Raw genomic sequence first — 19638 nt, 5'->3', positions numbered from 1 at the left:
ACCGCATCACCAGCATATTGAAGTGAACTAGCTGTCCGGAGCTTTTGTCCATGTGGCATTGCTCCCTATCGACAAAGGCATGTCGGTTGACGATGGAGGCCGTGGCGTTGAGCATCGCGTCGGGCAGCTTCATCTACCTGGCGTTCCACGAGCTCTCGGAGGAGAACGCGGGTCGGGAGAGCGAAGTCGCCGAAAAGCTGGCGCTCTTTTCTGCGGGCATGGCCAGCATGGCCGTGCTGGCCGCGTGGGCGTAGGGTAACAGCAGGAGGCTTAGAGCAGGCAAGTGTCCGCAAGGTGAAGGCGCCAAGACATTCGGACGATCGCCACTTGGTATGGAGAGGCCATCAACTTGATGATCAAGACTCGCGGCCTGGGGCTTGTCGATCAGTAACGACGCGGCCGCCATAACTAAGAAGCGCTTTGCCATAAATACGAAGGTTCGAGGTGTCTTTGGACAGGCAGCAAGCAGGAAGCAGGACTGGTAGAGTACAGTACTTGTACATGGACGCATGTAGGCAGGTAGGGGTTGCAACTTGCAGCCATCCATCCATGCGTTGCTCCCCCATCGGAGCTGGCGGTGCCCGCTGCCCAGTGACATGACGAGCTCTTGGAGTCCCCATCGTGGAGCTCGAGTGTTCGGTCCGGACTCCAAACAGAGGGCGGGAAGTGCTCGCTCGTGACGAAAAGGAGGCGAGCAGCACGAAATATCAAGTTTCGCTTTTGTTGTGGATTTTGACCTTTGTGGGGCGATGGCGACAGTAGAAGCTTTGGCGAGATGTGGTCTCGGTGCAGGCAGGGAGGGTGGCGTCAGTGTGTCCACCATGTGCCCGGGATTCTCACGCAACTCGGGTGCGACGATGGCAAAAATTGGCATTCGGCACCGGTGCCGCTCCGATATTCTGGGCGAATTGTCAGCCTCCGCCTCGAGAAAATCGAGTTGGGCTCTCCGGTGCAGCGATCGATCGCCGCGTGGCAGGCAACCGGTGCAACGCTGCAAATGACGATCGCGAAAGGCAGCAGCCTTGCCGTCTTTGAAGTTGCTCGGCGGAGACATAGACCCCTTCAAGGACGCCGAGATGGATCCGAGTGCCATCTCTTGTCCTCTTGCAGACGATCGACGACGACGAACGCACGACCCACGTCAAGTGAGCGGACAGATGCAGGGCGGCGACCTGCACATTTCGTTCGCCTCTCGGCAGGCACTCACGGTCTGCAGTTGGCAACAACGAAACGGGCCCGAGAAGGCGGGGCTTGCATTTGGGCAGCCTCAACGTCTTCAGAGAGCGAGCGAGCAAGGGGCTCGTGGCGTTGCGGGTCGATCGATCGCTTGAGTTATGCAACTCGTACGTTGCGATCGAGTTGCAGTTGACGTTGACGGGCGTGCTGCGATCACCGCTGCTTCGGCGGAGCTCGCTGTTCGTGACAACGGAGACCCCCGCATCAAGCTTTCGGCGGGCAGTAACTTGAGTCGACTCGACTGGACTAATATCCGCGCGTTGCCTAACATCGAAAGCCGATGAAGGCGTAGTCTCGGAATAGCGATGGGAATTTACATATCTTTTTCAGTAGGGTATTGGACACCACAGTTCGGAATTCATGCGGAAATGGACCGGACCCTGCAGAAACACATACGTTCTACATTTTCGCTTTCCGCGAGGGATACATCTGCACAAGTTCCGAAACTCTGCCCAGATGCTGATCAAAACCTGCGTTTTGCCGCTCGGCGCGATGAGTTTTCGGCGAGTTTACTCTGCAGCGACACACGCCGTGCATAGACCGCCGGACCTGGCGCCAGACTCGCGGTGCACCGTATCAGCATGGCGTGCGGCTTTCCGATTTGCTTGCCAGCCTGGCGACCCGGTGGCGAGGCGAGCCGCCGGAGCTCCTCGCTCTATGTCTGCAGCAGGCCCGACACCAGCCCGCCGCAGAGCTCCATGGTCCGCCTTCGTGGCAAACAGGCGAGAGAGCTCTTGCCCGAGTCGGCCGGCGCCTGTTTGAGCGTCCATGTGTCGTCACCGTCGCAGGACTTGCCGAAGGTCCGCAGCGTTGAAGTTTGATCGTTTTCAGGGAATCCTAGGGACATTCTATTCCCGACTCCCAGCAGCATCAGACCGGAGGCCGCTCTCCGCGCTTGCCATGCGTGCGTTCTGCCCGGCGTCCCCGTTACCTAGCGCCAACCCAAACGACAACTCCGAAGAGAAGATAGGGCTCGGCCGCAGCCCGCCGCTCTCGAGTCTCTGCTCTCCTGGCACCGCACCGCATCGGTCCGTATGACTCGGTGCGAGGCCGCCAGCCGCCGCCGTGCGCACGAAAGCGAGCAACACCACGACCGCATCCATTTCTCGCATCGGCGGCGGCGACAAGAGCCGAGCGAGCGTCGAGGCGCCGAGCACCAAGACGGAGGCAGGCAGGCACAGCCCGTTGCCAGCTCGCCTACCCACTATGAAACCGTCAAATTCGGAGCCAATCGACCGGCTCAAAAGTCCGGAAAAGGCCGTACATTAGCCAACATTTGCGAAACGCTGCGAGCTCCAGTCACATTCTGCTCACAAACGGCGAGTCAAGGCGCAGCAGCTGGCGTTCAAAATCCACTTTCCGCGTTTAACTGTCGAACGTGTCGAGCACCAGCCGGCGGAGAGACGCGCGCCCTCTTCCTCGATCGCCGGTCACGGCCCATCAGGAGCTGCGGTCGTCTGTTGGTGCCGGCAGCGCAGTGAGCGAGGCGACTTGGCTGTCATTGCACATTTTGAGCAGCCAGACACCACTTCACTCCGCACACAGCAGCAGCACAGCTAGCTACGCTACAGCTTCTACTGCGCGTGTACTGTACTACCTACCCACAAACACACTTCCGTAGAGCCTTCTACCACTCCACTCCACTCTACCCCACTACACGTCACGCCACGCCAACCGCCATGCCGTACGAAAGCTTCACGCCGCAGCAGCAGGTCGAAATTCCCGAGGTCGTGCAGGACCCGGCCACGGGCGCGTGGATGTACGTGCTGCACGTGCAGCGCGGCAACACGAGCACGTACTCGTCGCCGCGCGGGCCCGTGGAGGAGGGCTTCAGCCACGAGTACGTCATCAGCCGGCGCTTCAGCGAGTTCAAGCAGCTCCACACGGCGCTGGTGCCCGTCATGGGCGACGAGCTCACGCCGCTGCCGGCCGACGGACTCATCACGCTGCTGATGGCCGACAACCAGGCGCTGCTGGACGAGCGGCGCCAGGTGCTGGCGCAGATCGTCATGGACATCCTGGCCCACCCCGTGGCGCGCGACCTGCCGGACGTGCTCGAGTTCCTGGGCCACGAGTCCATCAGCGCCAAGGTCATGGCGCCGCTCTCGGGCCAGTGCACGGGCTCGATCCGCAAGACGTCGAGTCCCGCGTGGACGGCGCTCAACGGCGCGTGCCTCGCGTCCGTCATGTCGTCGTAGGGTTTTTCGGCGTTGCGGGCGATAGCGCCATCGCCTACAGCGACTGAAGAGCAACGGTTTTGACTCAAGCAGCGCGACTGTCGCCGCCACAGCACAAGATAGTATTTAACCATGAATGTAGAATAGACATAGGCAAGCAAGCACCATGAATGAAGTCGATCGAATTGTTTTCACTAAAAGCGTTTGCTTGAGTCTGGTGCTCCATGAATCGTGGCGAAAACAGCATTATTGGCACCGGAGAATGCTTCTACATCGTACTACGAGTAGTAGTAATAATTAGCTCATTATTCGAGGATCAAAGAAAACATGAGTTTGGCAACCCGCAAGGATGGACGCACTCGCGGTCGATCGTGCGAACCCTTTCCAGACTAGAACCCACGTTGAAGGCAGCGCCGATATGGGTTGCTACCGACACCACGGTGACAGATTATGTTGCACGGAGGGCACGTCACGTTTCGATTCGGTGCTGCGGTGCTTGCGGTATTACGGGCCCAAGTTGATGTTGCCTTTAATCGATCCTTCGGCTTTGTGCCCCGATCACCTGGGTGTTGAGCGTCACCATGAAGGGCGCAATATCATGTTGAAGTGAAGCATCAATTCATTCAATTTGTCGACTCGATGGCATCGAGTGAACTGTTCATGTTGGGTCCCACGAGGAAGCGGTGATGTGGATTGCCAGATGTAGACCACCGAGGAAGGGCGCGTGGGTCATTGCGTGAATCGCATGAAGCCACAGGTCAGCTTCAACTTCGAAGGCCCAGCTTCACGGCAAGAACGCGACGAATCTTGTCGCGGAGCAATCAGCGCGCGCTTTCATACAAACACCAAGTACAGTCCCCTTCTTCCGTCAAATGATGACCTATTCGTACCCGCTTCCGTCCTCCAGAATTAGCAATCGAACCCACTCTCCCTTTATCATCCAATCGTCGTGTGTCTCCGGGCTATTTCCAGCCAATCCGCGTGGTCCAAAAATAGACATGTCGACGCCTCGTGCGTGGCCGATTAGCGTGGCCGGGCCCGTTCCTGCGACGTGTGAGCAATGTGTCATCATGGGGCTCTGCTGAGGTGGCCAGCCATTCCTCATTGAGCTCCTCGCCTCCCGCAGCTCCCCCTCCGTCCTCCCTAGCGCGCCATGACCGCCGCGACGTCCGGCCCCTTGCTGCGCCCACTGCTGGCCGCCTGCTTTTCCGCCAGCGTGCACGGCGGCCGCGTGATCCGCGAGGTGGTGCAGCAGCACGTGGCGCTCGACATGGTCAACAAGCAGGAAGGCGCGTACGACCCGCAGACGGTGGCGGACCGGCGCTCGCAGCAGCGGATCATCCACGCGCTGCGCGAGGCCTTCCCGCTGCTGACCATCGTGGGCGAGGAGGGCGAGCTCGCCCCGCCCGCGGCGGAGGACGCGCTGCACTGCGACCTGCACGCGCTCGACGACGTGGACTTCGACGGCGGTGAGCGCGTGCTCGACTGGAGCGACCTCGTGCTGTGGGTGGACCCGCTGGACGGCACCAAGCGCTTCGCCGCCAAGCTCTACGACGAGGTGTCGGTGCTCATCGGCATCACGTACAAGCAGCGCCCCATCGCCGGCGTCGTGCACCTGCCCTTCCACGGCGAGCACGGCGTCACCTACTGGGGTACGGACGTCTTCTTTCGTCCCCGCTGTGCTGTTATACGAGCTAATGTTGTGTGCCAATTGCTGCAGGTGGCCCGGGTGTCGGCGTGTTCCGCAGCGAGCACGAGGAGAGCGAGGCCCAGACGACACACGCCACATTCCCCAAGCAGGCCCCGATATTCCCGCAGCGCTCGCTGGTGTGCACCGTGTCGTCGACCAACTGCGACCTGGTGAACAGTGCGATGCGGCTACTGGCGCCCTCCACGATCCTGACGGGCGGCGCGACTGGCACCATGGTCCTCGGAGTGATCACCGGCCACAGCGACGCCTTCTTCCGCTTCAAGGCGGCGACCCGCAAGTGGGATATCTGTGCCGTGGAGCCGCTGATCGAGGCGCTCGGCGGCAAGCTGACAGACACGCAGGGCAACGTGTACGTATACGACCACATCGGCAACGCGCCCGATTTCGACAACGAGCGCGGGCTACTCGCGTGCGTCGAACCCGAGGCGCACCAGACGGTGCTGAACGTCATGGCCAAGATCAATCTCACAAGGTAGAGGACTCCGACCTGAGCTAGCTATACAACGCTATCAACCAAATACATTAGTGTGTACTGATCTGCGGCGTCTGCTTGTGTGCTTCCGTGTGCAGTGCACTGGACGGCCGCGAGCTGACGCCGCAGTGGTTCCAAGAGTGCGTTTTCCCCGGGCGACAAGTGTCGGTGGTGCATGTTCTGCCCGGATCCATCCACCGCGGCAAACACTCGGCTGTCGCGAAGCTCGAGGTGTATTTCAAAGACGACGGCAGCAAGACCATCGTGTTCCTGAAGAAGTCGGAGAGGAACTCGCTGCCCGCGCGATCGGCTGCACACTGGAACCGGGACATCGCCTCATATCGCACGGAAGCTGCTTTTTACGCCCATTTGGCCTCGTCGGTGCATGCTCGGGGAGTTGAGCTCATCAGGCCGCTCGCAGTGTTCCAGAGCAATGCTGCTGGCCAATGCACCGCCAATATGGTGGCAGCGACAGCTGAAGATGCAGAATATGCAACTTCCGTCTCGGATCCGGAGAACTTCATGATGCTGCTCGAGTGCTTGGGACCAGCGTCTCCGGTATCGTCTGCGGTGGACGAGTCCTGCTCGCTGATCGACTACGAGGCCGCAGACTGCCTCGAACTCGCAGACACCCACCAGGCGCTGAGCTACCTTGCGAACCTCCATGCCTCGGCGTGGGGTCAAGAAGATCTGCTCGAAAATGCTGGTTCGGAGCTGTGGCCTGCTGCGTGCTGGTGGGCGTTCCCGAAGCGAGGCGCGAAGGAGCTCGCCCAGGCTTTGGAGATTTGGCCGCAGATGCTTAGTCGCTGGCTCAAGGTCTTTGAAGCTGAGTCAGCGTTGCCACCGATCGCAGAGCTGGAATCGTTGGGCGAGCGCATGATCGAGCAAGCCCCGTACATCAGCAGCTCTCTGTCCGTGGACGCCAACTCGGCGTTGAGCACGCTGGTGCACGGCGACTTCAAGAGCGCCAACCTGTTCTTCCAGGCGCAGTCGCGCAAGGTAGTGGCGTTCGACTGGCAGTGGAGCGGCGTGGGCATCGGCGCCATGGACGTAGCCAACCTGCTCAACACGTCGGTGAGTATCTCACTGCTCGCCAGCGACGAGCACGAGCTCGAACTGCTGCAGTTCTACTACGACTGCCTCGGCGAGAGACTGCGGGCGCTCGGCGTCACGTCTGACTTGCAGAAGAGCTACCCGTTCGAGGCCTTCGAGCGCCACTACATGCTGGCCTCGCTCGAGTACGCACGCCTGCTGATCTCCAACTTCTGGAAGCGCATGACGCCCGAGAGCTGCGCGGCCAAGGCCGGCAACGCCAACTGCGGCCTCGGCTACCGGTCGCTCCCGCACGTCGTGCGCATGGTGCGCAAGCTGCACGGGGGGCTGCAGCGCGTCGAGGCGGAGCGTGTGGTCTCTTAAATTACATTACTCGTGTTAAACCGGATCGGAGCTCGAGGCTCGGGATCACCTGGGGGCTGGTCCTTTCTAGCCTGCCCCACTCTAGTCGCTGCGTGCTCTTACTTGTGTACATGTACGCTTCACTTGCGGCGGCGACGTTAAAAACTTGTTATAAAAACTTGGCTCTTCCTCCTCGGGCGTGCGCTCCTGGGTCTTCAGGTCATGCTGAAGTGCGAGAACGGCACGTGGTTCTCGCGCGCGGCGGCGGGTTCCTGCTGGCAGTAGGCTCGTCGCAGGGCGTTGGCCGAGCGCGACGTGGTGAGCGTGTTGGGGCCCGCGAAGTCGACGGTGCCGTCCTCGCTGAAGCTGAAGCTGCTGCGCGAGCTGATGCTGGGCGACAGCGGCGCCTTGGCCACCTCGTCGTACGAGTTCAGGTTGGCCAGGAACTCGATGTACTCGGGGGCCTCGCTGGCCGCCGGGTGGGCCTCGATGGCCGCCAGCACGCGCTCCAGCGCGAGCCGCTTCTTCTGCAGCGCCGTCTGCGTCTCCCCCACGAAGAAGGTGAGCAGGCTGTCGTTGGGCAGCTTGGGCACCTTGCTCATGAGCGGCGCCACGGCCTCGTGCAGCCGCTTGAAGTCCTCGAAGCTGCGGCGCACGGCGTACGACTGCGTCGTGCAGGGCCGCGTGGCCAGCTTGTTCACGTCCGCGGCGGCGGCGTCGCGCTTCTTGGCGTTGGCCCTCGTGTTCTCGCCGAACGCGTCGTCCTGCATGCGCCGCGTGACTTGCAGCAGGTACCGCCAGGTGCCGGTCTTGCGGTCCTGCACGAGGCCGCGGATGGCCACGTGCTGCGAACTCTTGAAGCTCTCGTAGGGCATTGAGGCGGAGACGGAGAGCGAGCGATGCGGTGGCCACGTCGGCGCAGGCGAGCAAATGCGCGAATGACCCGCGGACTGCGCCCCCAAGACAAGACCAGAGCGCGCGATGCGCTTGTCGCACGACGGCCGACGCGGCGACGCCGAATCCGGGAGCGTGCGTCGAACTCCCACTCTGACGCTGCAGGTTCTTTCGGGGGGGGGGCTCTTCCTGACTTTACAATCCGAGCTGAGCGACAGGCCCCGCGCACGCGCGTGTGCTCGGCTCGGCGTTATATCTGCCAGCGACAATGTCGCCGGCGAAGCTGTCGCTGCTACATGTCGACGACGCCGCCATGGCGAGTCACAAGGCTTCGACCTGCAGCTCCTGGAGGATTACATGTGCATCAAGGGCGTGTTGACAAGGCCTTGAAGTTGGCGTCAAGCGAGCCTGGCCGCCGGAGGTCGCTGATCCCGGATCAGCGCCGCCGCGCGAGGCTGGCGTGCGCGGCACCGGAGCGCCAGCCCCGACTCCGGAGCTGATTTTCCCGCCGCGCAAATCAGGGGCCGCCGATCTGGAACGCGCACGACACGGAGCTCACCTGCCGCCAAAGATATCGTCGGCGGGGCGCGTTCGATTTCGGTGCGCCGTCGCGGCCGGACCGCGCTCCGGCGAGCACTGCGCGGAGCGAGCGAGCGCTCGCGGCCAACGTGGCGCCTCGGGCGTTCGGCGTGCCATGCTGGCCGCGACGCTGAGTGTCGGGATTTGGTTGGCGTTGCGGTGGTCGCTCGCTTTCGCGCCGCGTGATGCCGCGAAAGTTCCGCTTGGATCTCGGCGCGCCGTTTCGCGCGCATCGATATAATATGGTTGTATCGATGCGCTCGTCACACCTGCTGCAGCTTCGCTTGCTCGCCTCGGCTGGCAGGGCTGGCCTGCTTGCTTTGCCTTGGGCCTGTGCTCGTGAGGTGACGCCGCCCACGCCGCCGGCGATATGGGGCAACGGCAGAAACCGTGACTGCCTTGAGCACGGCTGCCTTATCCGCTTCAACGTCGAGCAAAGAAGCCACGCGTGGGGGTCGTGCCGGTCAGTCGACGACTGCGGCCATGATTCTCGGCGCCAACGTCGCACTGCAAGCGTTTCAGAGGTCCGGCAGCGGATTGCAGAGCTGAGGCCGAGCAGTGTCGGCGGCGGCAATGACCAGCGAGCTGCAGGCGCCTCGACTCGAGCAGACCGCTTGCCTTGAGGCTCGTGAGCGGGGGCTGTTCGCGCGGTCGGAATCAGCTTCGTTCCGCCAAAACGGAAAATTCCCCGGGGTGCGTGAACGTTCCGGGTGCCGCTTTGGGAGCAATGGGCTCCATAATGGAGCCTTGCAGTTCATGGGGGCGATGCTGCTTGGAGATGCCCGAGTTGGGTCATCGCCATCTCATCTCGGCGCCTTCGTCTTGGTCTGCTTCACTGCAGTGCCAGCATTTTACGCACGCAGGCTCGATTGGCCAAATAATAGAACCATGGGCGACGAGGACAGGCACACTCGTCTTCGGCGACAGTCCTGGGCCCGAAATACCGCGAGCACCCCAGCACCGAATCGAAACGTGCACTTCGTGCTACGTGAACTGTCACCGTGGCGTCGGGAGCAACGCACATCGGCGCCGCCTTCAACGCTGGTTCTTGTGTGGAAAGGATTTGCACCAGGGAAGCCGAAAAATATATTTATTAAAAATATATTTATATATTCCGTTTTAATAATTTATTCGATGTATGAATTGATTGTCATAAAGATATTTATTTTATTGAATGACACTTTATTTTGAATTTTTATTGTGGCCAATTCACTGTTTACAATATCCGAGGAAAATAATTCATTTCTGGCATTTTGTAATGTCGTAACAGACATTTATTAAATGAAATGATAAAAAAGGCATACAGTACATACAGTATCTAATAATTGTCGACTTCCCTGGTTCGCACGATCGACCGCGAGTGCGTCCATCCTTGCGGGTTGCCAAACTCATGTTTTCTTTGATCCTCGAATAATGAGCTAATTATTACTACTACTCGTAGTACGATGTAGAAGCATTCTCCGGTGCCAATAATGCTGTTTTCGCCACGATTCATGGAGCAACAGACTCAAGCAAACGCTTTTAGTGAAAACAATTCGATCGACTTCATTCATGGTGCTTGCTTGCCTATGTCTATTCTACATTCACGGTTAAATACTATCTTGTGCTGTGGCGGCGACAGTCGCGCTGCTTGTGTCAAAACCGCTGCTCCTCCGTCGCTGTAGGCGATGGCGCTATCGTCCGCAACACCGAAAAACCCTACGACGACATGACGGACGCGAGGCACGCGCCGTTGAGCGCCGTCCACGCGGGACTCGACGTCTTGCGGATCGAGCCCGTGCACTGGCCCGAGAGCGGCGCCATGACCTTGGCGCTGATGGACTCGTGGCCCAGGAACTCGAGCACGTCCGGCAGGTCGCGCGCCACGGGGTGGCCCAGGATGTCCATGACGATCTGCGCCAGCACCTGGCGCCGCTCGTCCAGCAGCGCCTGGTTGTCGGCCATCAGCAGCGTGATGAGTCCGTCGGCCGGCAGCGGCGTGAGCTCGTCGCCCATGACGGGCACCAGCGCCGTGTGGAGCTGCTTGAACTCGCTGAAGCGCCGGCTGATGACGTACTCGTGGCTGAAGCCCTCCTCCACGGGCCCGCGCGGCGACGAGTACGTGCTCGTGTTGCCGCGCTGCACGTGCAGCACGTACATCCACGCGCCCGTGGCCGGGTCCTGCACGACCTCGGGGATTTCGACCTGCTGCTGCGGCGTGAAGCTTTCGTACGGCATGGCGGTTGGCGTGGCGTGACGTGTAGTGGGGTAGAGTGGAGTGGAGTGGTAGAAGGCTCTACGGAAGTGTGTTTGTGGGTAGGTAGTACAGTACACTCGCAGTAGAAGCTGTAGCGTAGCTAGCTGTGCTGCTGCTGCGTGCGGAGTGAAGTGGTGTCTGGCTGCTCAAAATGTGCAATGACAGCCAAGTCGCCTCGCTCACTGCGCTGCCGGCACCAACAGACGACCGCAGCTCCTGATGGGCCGTGACCGGCGATCGAGGAAGAGGGCGCGCGTCTCTCCGCCGGCTGGTGCTCGACACGTTCGACAGTTAAACGCGGAAAGTGGATTTTGAACGCCAGCTGCTGCGACTTGACTCGCCGTTTGTGAGCAGAATGTGACTGGAGCTCGCAGCGTTTCGCAAATGTTGGCTAATGTACGGCCTTTTCCGGACTTTTGAGCCGGTCGATTGGCTCCGAATTTGACGGTTTCAGTGGGTAGGCGACCTGGCAACGGGCTGTGCCTGCCTGCCTCCGTCTTGGTGCTCGGCGCCTCGACGTTCGACGCTCGCTCGGCTCTTGTCGCCGCCGCCGATGCGAGAAACGGATGCGGTCGTGGTGTTGCTCGCTTTCGTGCGTACGGCGGCGGCTGGCGGCCTCGCACCGAGTCATACGGACCGATGCGGTGCGGTGCCAGGAGAGCAGAGACTCGAGAGCGGCGGGATGCGGCCGAGCCCTATCTTCCCCTCGGAGCTGTCGTCGGGGTTGGCGCTAGGTAACGGGGACGCCGGGCAGAACGCACGCATGGCAAGCGCGGAGAGCGGCCTCCGGTCTGATGCTGCTGGGAGTCGGGAATAGAATGTCCCTAGGATTCCCTGGAAACGAGCGGGTAAAGTCAAAACTTCAACGCTGCGGACCTTCGGCAAGTCCTGCGACGGTGACGACACATGGACGCTCAAACAGGCGCCGGCCGACTCGGGCAAGAGCTCTCTCGCCTGTTTGCCACGAAGGCGGACCATGGAGCTCTGCGGCGGGCTGGTGTCGGTCCTGCTGCAGACATAGAGCGAGGAGCTCCGGCGGCTCGTCGCCAGGCTGGCGAGCCGCACGCCATGCTGATACGGTGCACCGCGAGGCTGGCGCCAGGTCTGGCGGTTTATGTACGGCGTGTGTCGCTGCAGAGTAAACTCGCCGAAAACTCATCGCGCCGAGCGGCAAAACGCAGGTTTTGATCAGCATCTGGGCAGAGTTTCGGAACTTGTGCAGATGCATCCCTCGCGGAAAGCGAAAATATAGAACAAATGTGTTTCTGGAGGGTACGGTCGATTTCCGCATGAATTCTGAACTGTGGTATCCAATACCCTACTTAAAAAGATATGTAAATTCCCATCGCTATTCCGAGACTACGCCTTCATCGGCTTTCGATGTTAGGCAACGCGCGGATATTAGTCCAGTCGAGTGGAGTCAAGTTACTGCTCGCCGAAAGCTTGATGCGGGGTCTCCGATGCCACGAACAGCGAGCTCCGCCGAAGCAGCGGTGATCGCAGCACGCCCGTCAACGTCAACTGCACCTCGATCGCAACGTACGAGTTGCATAACTCAAGCGATCGATCGACCCGCAACGCCACGAGCCCCTTGCTCGCTCGCTCTCTGAAGACGTTGAGGCTGCCCAAATGCAAGCCCCGCCTTCTCGGGCCCGTTTCGTTGTTGCCAACTGCAGACCGTGAGTGCCTGCCGAGAGGCGAACGAAATGTGCAGGTCGCCGCCCTGCATCTGTCCGCTCACTTGACGTGGGTCGTGCGTTCGTCGTCGTCGATCGTCTGCAAGAGGACAAGAGATGGCACTCGGATCCATCTCGGCGTCCTTGAAGGGGTCTATGTCTCCGCCGAGCAACTTCAAAGACGGCAAGGCTGCTGCCTTTCGCGATCGTCATTTGCAGCGTTGCACCGGTTGCCTGCCACGCGGCGATCGATCGCTGCACCGGAGAGCCCAACTCGATTTTCTCGAGGTGTAGGCTGACAATTCGCTCAGAATATCGGAGCGGCACCGGTGCTGATTGCCAATTTTTGCCATCATCGCACCCGAGTTGCGTGAGAATCCCGGGCACATGGTGGACACACTGACGCCACCCTCCCTGCACCTGGACCACATCTGGCCAAAAGCTTCTACTGTCGCCATCGCCCCACAAAGGTCAAAATCCACAACAAAAGCGAAACTTGATATTTCGTGCTGCTCGCCTCCTTTTCGTCACGAGCGAGCACTTCCCGCCCTCTGTTTGGAGTCCGGACCGGACACTCGAGCTCCACGATGGGGACTCCAAGAGCTCGTCATGTCACTGGGCAGCGGGCACCGCCAGCTCCGATGGGGGAGCGACGCATGGATGGATGGCTGCAACTTGCAACCCCTACCTGCTTAGGTACATGCGCCCATGTACAAGTGTACTCTACCAGTCCTGCTTCCTGCTTCCTGCTCCAAACTCTCGGAACGACACCTCGAACCTTCGTATTTATGGCAAAGCGCTTCTTAGTTATGGCGGCCGCGTCGTTACTAATCGACAAGCCGTAGGCCGCGAGTCTTGATCATCAAGTTGATGGCCTCTCCATACCAAGTGGCGATCGTCCGAATGTCTTGGCGCCTTCACCTTGCGGACGCTTGCCTGCCCCAAGCCTCCTGCTGTTACCCTACGCCCACGCGGCCAGCACGGCCATGCTGGCCATGCCCGCGGAAAAGAGCGCCAGCTTCTCGGCGGCGCCGCTCTCCCGACCCGCGTTCTCCTCCGAGAGCTCGTGGAACGCCAGGTAGATGAAGCTGCCCGACGCGATGCTCAACGCCACGGCCTCCATCGTCAGCGCGCTGCTGCCGCGCAGCGAGTCAGACAACACCATTCCCAGGAAGATGCCCAGCGGCGTCATGCAGCTGTACAGCGTCAGCACGGCAATCGACCGCTGGTGGGCGATGCTGCTCTTGGCCTTGGCGAAGTTGGCGCCGACCGACATGGCCTCGATGAACTGGACCAACATGGCAGCAATAATGACGCATGCCAAACGTCAGCAAGTTGAACTCTACCGGTACATGTACAGCTCACTTCAACGTGATTGCCACTTGGTGGTCAAACCGTATCCTCAATCCTACCTTGTGGCTGAAGATGGCGACGGTGGTCGCCACCGCCGTCCGGTTCATGGAGTGGTTGACTCCAAGCGCGAAGCCGGCGATAAGCGAGTGTACCGAGAAGAGTGCGGCTAATAAATAGGGAAGAAAGTAGCTGCAAACGTCACACGAAGGGTTAGCACCTTCTTGCTGGTGATCACCACACAGCATGGCACATCCTACCTGTCGCCGGAGAACACGACGTGCTCGCTGACTGTGGACTCCGTCTCCTGAGTCTCCTCCAGCAATCCGGCCGTAGCCGTCTCGTATTCCATCACCACTTGAGGTCCGGCCCTGCCGTTCACAAGCTGCTCATCAAGACATGAACATCATTAGCACGATAACCTCCCTCATGCCACGCAGCCCAACGCACCTTAACACCGTTCGGCGTGAGCAGACACGTGCTCTCCTCGGCCTTCGCGGCACGGTGGAATAGCGACGGTGACGGCACACTGCCGCACGAGCACGAGTAGAACCGTTCCTTGCCGTCCACGGAGACCGACCGATTCCTCCACCCGAACGACGTCACGGACGGGATCTGCACTCGGTACATGCTGGTCTCATCTGCTCAGCCAACCAGCACCAGCGCATTATGCACTCCACAATTCATGACCACCCTGCCCAAGACACACACACACGTACAGTCGGGGCGGGCCGCGCTGGCCACGGCCATGAGCTTGCCGGAGTTGCCCATGTTGAGCAAGTCCACGCTCCAGACGACGGCGCAGCCCAGCGCGCAGAGCAGGTAGACGCTCGGGAACGCCGTCATCCAGTGCGGCGGGGCGTCCATCCTGGCCACCACCTCGTCGTACAACTTGACCGCGTCCGGCAGCAGGTGCAGCAGCCCCGAGCCCAGGAACACGCCCGCCGTCGCGAACGGCAGCTTGCGGCTCAGCACGTTCTGCGCGCGCCGAGTGCCGTGGCTCGACACCCACAGGGGCAGCAGCGCCGACGCGGCCGTGATCACCAGCAGCACCGCCATGGCCGCGTACTTGAACACGCGCACGGTCTCCACGGACGCCGCCTCGTCGCCTGCAGCCGCCACCATGTCGACCTCGGAATCCAATGGACTCGGCTCCAACGCGACCAGCTCCTGCGAGATTTGGCACGCGCTCGCGCGGAGAGATATCTACGTCGATGGATGTCCTGACAAGCCCCTGCTATCCTACTGCGACAGACAGACCCGGTCGCGTCAAGATCGCGACTTGAACCGGCGCTGGTTCCTCCGATCGAGCGGCGCAGGTCGCGAGGCCCTTCAGAGAGCCATTCCCCCTCCTTCCGGAGATCGTCGCGGATTCGGATCAATTGGGCGGAGCGATGAAGGGCTGCGTGGCAGCGCTGCTGCTGCTGCTCGGGTGCTGCGACGGTAACGTTACGGTGGACTAGTTCCGTCCGGGAGACCTGATTGAAGTGGTCTCATGTGCTCTTGTGTGTGGAATTGTCGACAGCAATGCGGTCGTGCACCAAAGGCGGCCAAGTCCGCGTGCCGTGCGCGGACGAGCTGCTGCTGGGCCGGTCGGACCGCTTCCTGCTCACGCTGTTCGGCCACTCGTGCTACACGATGAACATCGTGTCGCCGCAGCCGCTCGAGGTGCAGTTCTACGACTCGAGAGACCTCAAGAGCGGCCAGCCCAGCAACGTGCAAGCCGTCCGCAGGCTGCAGGAGGCGACGGACGAGACCAACATGACGGCCGACAGCCTGGCCGCGCTGGGCGACGTCAAGGCGTGCCACAACGTGCTGAGCTGCTACCAACTGCAGCAGGGGCTGTCGAAGGCCACGGTCTACAACCTCATGATCTCGCGCTGGGCCAACGCCAGCTCCGACGCGACCGAGGACGGCGAGGACCAGGACGACACCCCCATCAGGGTCGCCGTGGAGCTGGAGCACTGCGACCCCGTGTCACCTTGGCACTATGTCGGTGCGTGGAGGTTGGTGGATAAGTGAGTGATCTACTACTTTGTGCTGATGCGTGGTGTGGCTGCAGGTCTCGTGTTCGTGGGCAGCATCGGCTTCACGTCGACGATGTTGCTGCTGTGCATCGTCGGGGAGTTTGTGCTGGGGCTGCGGACTATCACGAAGCTGCAGCGAGCAGCGCAACAAGAGCGGTTCGTGGAACTGGCGCAGATCGACCCGGCTAATATCAAGAAGGAGGTCGAGAAGAGCCCCGAGGATTCGGACGACTCGGAGGAAGCGGAACCGACGGCACCGCTCATGACCACAGTGATAGCGACGGACTCGGAGCCAACTGCTGAGCCCGAGGCGCGCTCGCCTGCTTGAAGGAAGTGGAACACTAGGTATTCACTAGTCTTCTTACGTTGTAGCAGTATGGTAATGATAATGAAAGTGGCGTTCCATGGTGAAAAACTAGCAGGAGATGAAGGACATCGTTGCTTGAAAAAAAGTTTTACGTGTTCCTGGAGCGTCCGAGACACAATTCCCACCATTCGCACCTCTAAATCAAGTGCTGCGGCTTACTGCAACGCGTACAGCTTCGTCTTGTTGTGCGGGGCTGACGCACCCACACATCACTGATGGTTGGGCTGATCTGCTGCAAAATCACCAGATAGAATCCGCGCCTTCAACGCGTGCAAGTTCGTATCTTCTCCTTCGAACTTCAGTCGCCTCTGAGCCTTCAGCAGAACTCGCATCTCGTCCTGATTGCTTTCGTCAACCTTGAGCCCCTTGTCGATCGCCTTGAATTTATCCTTGTCGTCAAGGTTGAGGACCGTGAAGTATCTAACGACACGAGCGGCCAAGTCAGTCCTACCAATGCTATGAAAATGCACATGTTTCGGACGTACCCGCTGTGCGACTTCCGCTCGCCGCCGTCAATGATCGAGTCGATAAAAACCTCGACCTCAACTTCCAGGTGGAAACGACTGCGATAGAGCAACATGACGAGGAGTGGTTAATGTTGTTCTCGCAGATAATAATATCTGGCATATTATGCCCCAACACCAGCTTACTCAACGTTGACGACGCGAGCCCGCATCTTCACCATGTCGAGCATCAGGATCGGCAGCTTGAAGAGCACGCGGTTCATGGCAATCGTCACCATTTTCTCCGATCTAGTGAACTTTTGGGCACAGTGCAAGGCGATTTTATCCTGTTCCAGCATAAATCCTCGTATGAGACTCTTTTGTTTGTGATGCCCAGAGCAGTTCGTACCATCCAAGACAGCAAGTCACCGCCGAAGACCGTGTCGTGAGGATTGAGGTGCCGAGGCAAGAAGCAATTGCGCACTCCGACCTCCGTCTCACTCACCGAAACGTATCCGGCTTTACTCTCAAAAGGGAGCAGGTCCGTCTGCTTGATGAACGGGAGTTTGTCGACCGCATCTTGGTCCTTCATCCACCTAAAGGAGAGTTCCTTGCGCTGCTTCGCCAGCTCACTCAATCTCAAGCAATAGTCGGCGCGATCCGCATCGAACAACTGCGGCAAACCCTTCCTCGGGCGTCCGAAGCGGTTGATAGCGACCATTGTGATGATCGCGTCGTGCGTGTGCTGGAGCGTGTCAGTCGCGATATCGTGGCGAAAAGCGCTCACTTGCACTGCCATCGACGAGTTCCCGAGCCCGATGACCTCTCCCTCTAGTCGTACATGGTCCCCATGAAATACCGGCTTGACCAGATCAACGCGGTCGAAAGAAATGGTCGCTGCCGCCCCCATCGAGAGTCTGTCAGACGTGCATACCAGTCAGGTTAATTCTTCTCAGCATAGGTATCTCGAAGCTCATACCGATACGAAATGGCTCCAGCTACCACGTCCATGAGGGCCAGGATCGGACCGGTGCGTAGCATTTTTCCCTTTTGGCTTTCATCGCCCTATCCAAGCAAAATGAGACCGTCAGCAAGGAAGTCGCAGACACTGCACGCCTAAAACCTCGTACAATAACATCGGTGATGATCGATTGGGTGTCTTTCGGACGCACTTGTGCAGGCATGCGGCGCATGCGCCACAAGTCCTTGGTCGTGCCAAGCAACACCTTCACGAGCATCGTATCGAGCGGACGCACGTTCGCTTTTGCGTACATCAACGAGTCCGACGTGTCTTCTTCAACTTGGGATGACGTCAGCTTGACTAATGCAATGACAATGGCATGGGTGCGTGCAGGTCGCTCGCCGGCCCAGCTATAATGGGTAGCCTACCCAGCGACGCTGAGTAAGTACAAAAAGGCCTTGATAACATTTATCACATTTATTGCGGACGTTAACGTTGTTTGTGGCGACCAAAACGAAATATGAGCACGATGATGCCTGCAAGCTGAAGCACTGCAGCGTATCCCACGAGGATGAGCATGTTGCGGAGGACGTCGACGTTCTCCATGCCGTAGTTTCTCAGTATCTCCCACGCCTCTTTCGTGTTTTCCTGGGAGAAGTGCTCGTACATGAACGACTCGAACGAATACGTGTGGAACGCGAGGTAGTAGCCCCATTTCCAGTAGGTAGGAATCGCAGCGAACGGCACCATGAAGCCTTCACACAACATGAACATGCCGAAGAGTCCAGCACCCAGAGCAATGCCCATGATGTAGTGCGGCACGGCAGCACCCAGCAAGTGCATCATGGATTCGGCGGTGACGAGCGAGAGCGTGAGGTTTACGAAGAAGGACCCGAACGAGTGCACGTGAGCGAAGTAGACGACGATAAATGACGCCAATAACGAGATGAGCATGATGCCGGGTAAAGCTGCGAGGAGGTTTGCCGTTGTGTAGCTCGCGAGATGCAGCGAGTTGGAGCGCACCTCACGTTCTAGCACGGCTCGTTGCTCCATCAAAGCAGGCAGAGCTGCGACGGACATGAAAACCAGGAAGGCTTGGACGTAGAAGAGCAGCGGCACCATAGAAGAACTCGTGATTTCTTGGTTCGAGCTCAAGTACATGGTGCCGACCATGAACGACAACAAGATGTACATGAGCACGCGTAGCCAAAATACACCGGGGTGGCGCCAATTATTGGCCAGGTTTCGATGCAAAAGCACGCAGAACTGGTCGAGTCTTGATGGTCGCAATGCTCTCAGCATCGCGTAGTTGATGAGGTTCACATCCCGCATGGAGCGATCTCGCGCAATGTCAACACGCAGTCGCTGTGGCTCCGTTCCGTCTTCTAGTGCTCGTACGAATGGACCAAGTCGCAATCCCGGATGAAAGTCCACATTCACCAAGTGGACAAAGTACTCAGCCGGATTGGAGTACATCGGACACACGTATCCCATGGCAAAAAAATGAGTGAGCGCTGCTGCTGCGGGGCCGAAGTACACAAGCTCGCCGTTGCTTAGAATTACCAAATTTGTCAGCATCTCGAAAACTGAGGACGAGGGCTGGTGAATGGTGCATATCACGTTCTTGCCGTCTTCTTGGCAGAGTCGTTCGATATGCTGCATCACGCTTCGAGCTGATGAGGCGTCGAGACCTGACGTTGGCTCGTCGAGCAGTATCAATGCCGGGTCCGAGAGCAATTCAACAGCAATACCGAGTCTTTTGCGTTGACCAGACGAAATCCCCTTGTGGAAGATATCGCCAACATTGGCGTGCATGCACGATCGCAGACCCATGGCGTCAATTACGTCCTGTACTCGTGACTCACGAGTAAGTACGGGGACGTGACTCGGTAGCCCCAGTCCTGCTGCAATCTGCAATGTCTCCAAAACCGAGAAGGACCCGAGGAACGCCATGTCCTGGGAAACGTAGTTCATGATAAAGTGGAAGCTGCGAGGGTTTCGAGGTTGGCCATTTACGTCCACGATACCTTCGACGCGCACGCCGGGCCCTCCAGGCGGCACTCGATCAGCCAGAATGTCGAGTAACGTAGTCTTGCCAGCTCCAGAGGGTCCAA

At 59.4% G+C, this 19638-nt stretch overlaps 8 protein-coding genes across 8 annotated transcripts; 4 read left to right on the top strand and 4 right to left on the bottom strand.

Moving 5' to 3' along the window:
* Nucleotides 1–50: 50 nt before the first annotated feature.
* On the top strand, nucleotides 51–254 carry IUM83_14710 (Zinc (Zn2)-Iron (Fe2) Permease (ZIP) Family; the record flags this gene model as incomplete). The annotated part of the gene is made up of 1 exon (XM_067939477.1): nucleotides 51–254. The coding sequence occupies one exon, from the start codon at nucleotides 51–53 to the stop codon at nucleotides 252–254; it is 204 nt and encodes a 67-aa protein (XP_067786126.1).
* Nucleotides 255–2915: 2661 nt separating this feature from the next.
* IUM83_14709 (3'(2'),5'-bisphosphate nucleotidase) lies at nucleotides 2916–3434 on the top strand (the record flags this gene model as incomplete). The annotated part of the gene is made up of 1 exon (XM_067939476.1): nucleotides 2916–3434. The coding sequence occupies one exon, from the start codon at nucleotides 2916–2918 to the stop codon at nucleotides 3432–3434; it is 519 nt and encodes a 172-aa protein (XP_067786060.1).
* Nucleotides 3435–4566: 1132 nt separating this feature from the next.
* IUM83_14708 (3'(2'),5'-bisphosphate nucleotidase) lies at nucleotides 4567–7012 on the top strand (the record flags this gene model as incomplete). The annotated part of the gene is made up of 3 exons (XM_067939475.1): nucleotides 4567–5065; nucleotides 5134–5596; nucleotides 5695–7012. The coding sequence occupies 3 exons, from the start codon at nucleotides 4567–4569 to the stop codon at nucleotides 7010–7012; spliced, it is 2280 nt and encodes a 759-aa protein (XP_067786059.1).
* A 194-nt stretch (nucleotides 7013–7206) lies between these two features.
* IUM83_14707 (uncharacterized protein) lies at nucleotides 7207–7866 on the bottom strand (the record flags this gene model as incomplete). Its single annotated transcript, XM_067939474.1, has 1 exon — nucleotides 7207–7866. One exon carries the CDS (start codon nucleotides 7864–7866, stop codon nucleotides 7207–7209), a length of 660 nt encoding a protein of 219 aa, XP_067786058.1.
* A 2296-nt stretch (nucleotides 7867–10162) lies between these two features.
* Nucleotides 10163–10681, bottom strand: IUM83_14706 (3'(2'),5'-bisphosphate nucleotidase; the record flags this gene model as incomplete). Its single annotated transcript, XM_067939473.1, has 1 exon — nucleotides 10163–10681. One exon carries the CDS (start codon nucleotides 10679–10681, stop codon nucleotides 10163–10165), a length of 519 nt encoding a protein of 172 aa, XP_067786057.1.
* Nucleotides 10682–13337: 2656 nt separating this feature from the next.
* IUM83_14705 (Zinc (Zn2)-Iron (Fe2) Permease (ZIP) Family) lies at nucleotides 13338–14851 on the bottom strand (the record flags this gene model as incomplete). The annotated part of the gene is made up of 5 exons (XM_067939472.1): nucleotides 13338–13664; nucleotides 13789–13918; nucleotides 13987–14111; nucleotides 14177–14367; nucleotides 14446–14851. 5 exons carry the CDS (start codon nucleotides 14849–14851, stop codon nucleotides 13338–13340), a joined length of 1179 nt encoding a protein of 392 aa, XP_067786056.1.
* A 269-nt stretch (nucleotides 14852–15120) lies between these two features.
* IUM83_14704 (uncharacterized protein) lies at nucleotides 15121–16081 on the top strand (the record flags this gene model as incomplete). Its single annotated transcript, XM_067939471.1, has 3 exons — nucleotides 15121–15169; nucleotides 15252–15722; nucleotides 15789–16081. 3 exons carry the CDS (start codon nucleotides 15121–15123, stop codon nucleotides 16079–16081), a joined length of 813 nt encoding a protein of 270 aa, XP_067786055.1.
* A 248-nt stretch (nucleotides 16082–16329) lies between these two features.
* IUM83_14703 (ATP-binding Cassette (ABC) superfamily) lies at nucleotides 16330–17801 on the bottom strand (the record flags this gene model as incomplete). Its single annotated transcript, XM_067939470.1, has 6 exons — nucleotides 16330–16540; nucleotides 16606–16683; nucleotides 16771–16910; nucleotides 16973–17480; nucleotides 17543–17628; nucleotides 17694–17801. The coding sequence occupies 6 exons, from the start codon at nucleotides 17799–17801 to the stop codon at nucleotides 16330–16332; spliced, it is 1131 nt and encodes a 376-aa protein (XP_067786054.1).
* Between the last annotated feature and the right edge of the window lie 1837 nt (nucleotides 17802–19638).

Source organism: Phytophthora cinnamomi (genome assembly GCF_018691715.1).
Source record: "Phytophthora cinnamomi strain GKB4 chromosome Unknown Contig71, whole genome shotgun sequence".
NCBI lineage: Eukaryota > Oomycota > Peronosporomycetes > Peronosporales > Peronosporaceae > Phytophthora > Phytophthora cinnamomi.
The sequence above is the reverse complement of the archived record's forward strand: the minus strand, read 5'-3'. Positions and strand labels throughout refer to the sequence as shown.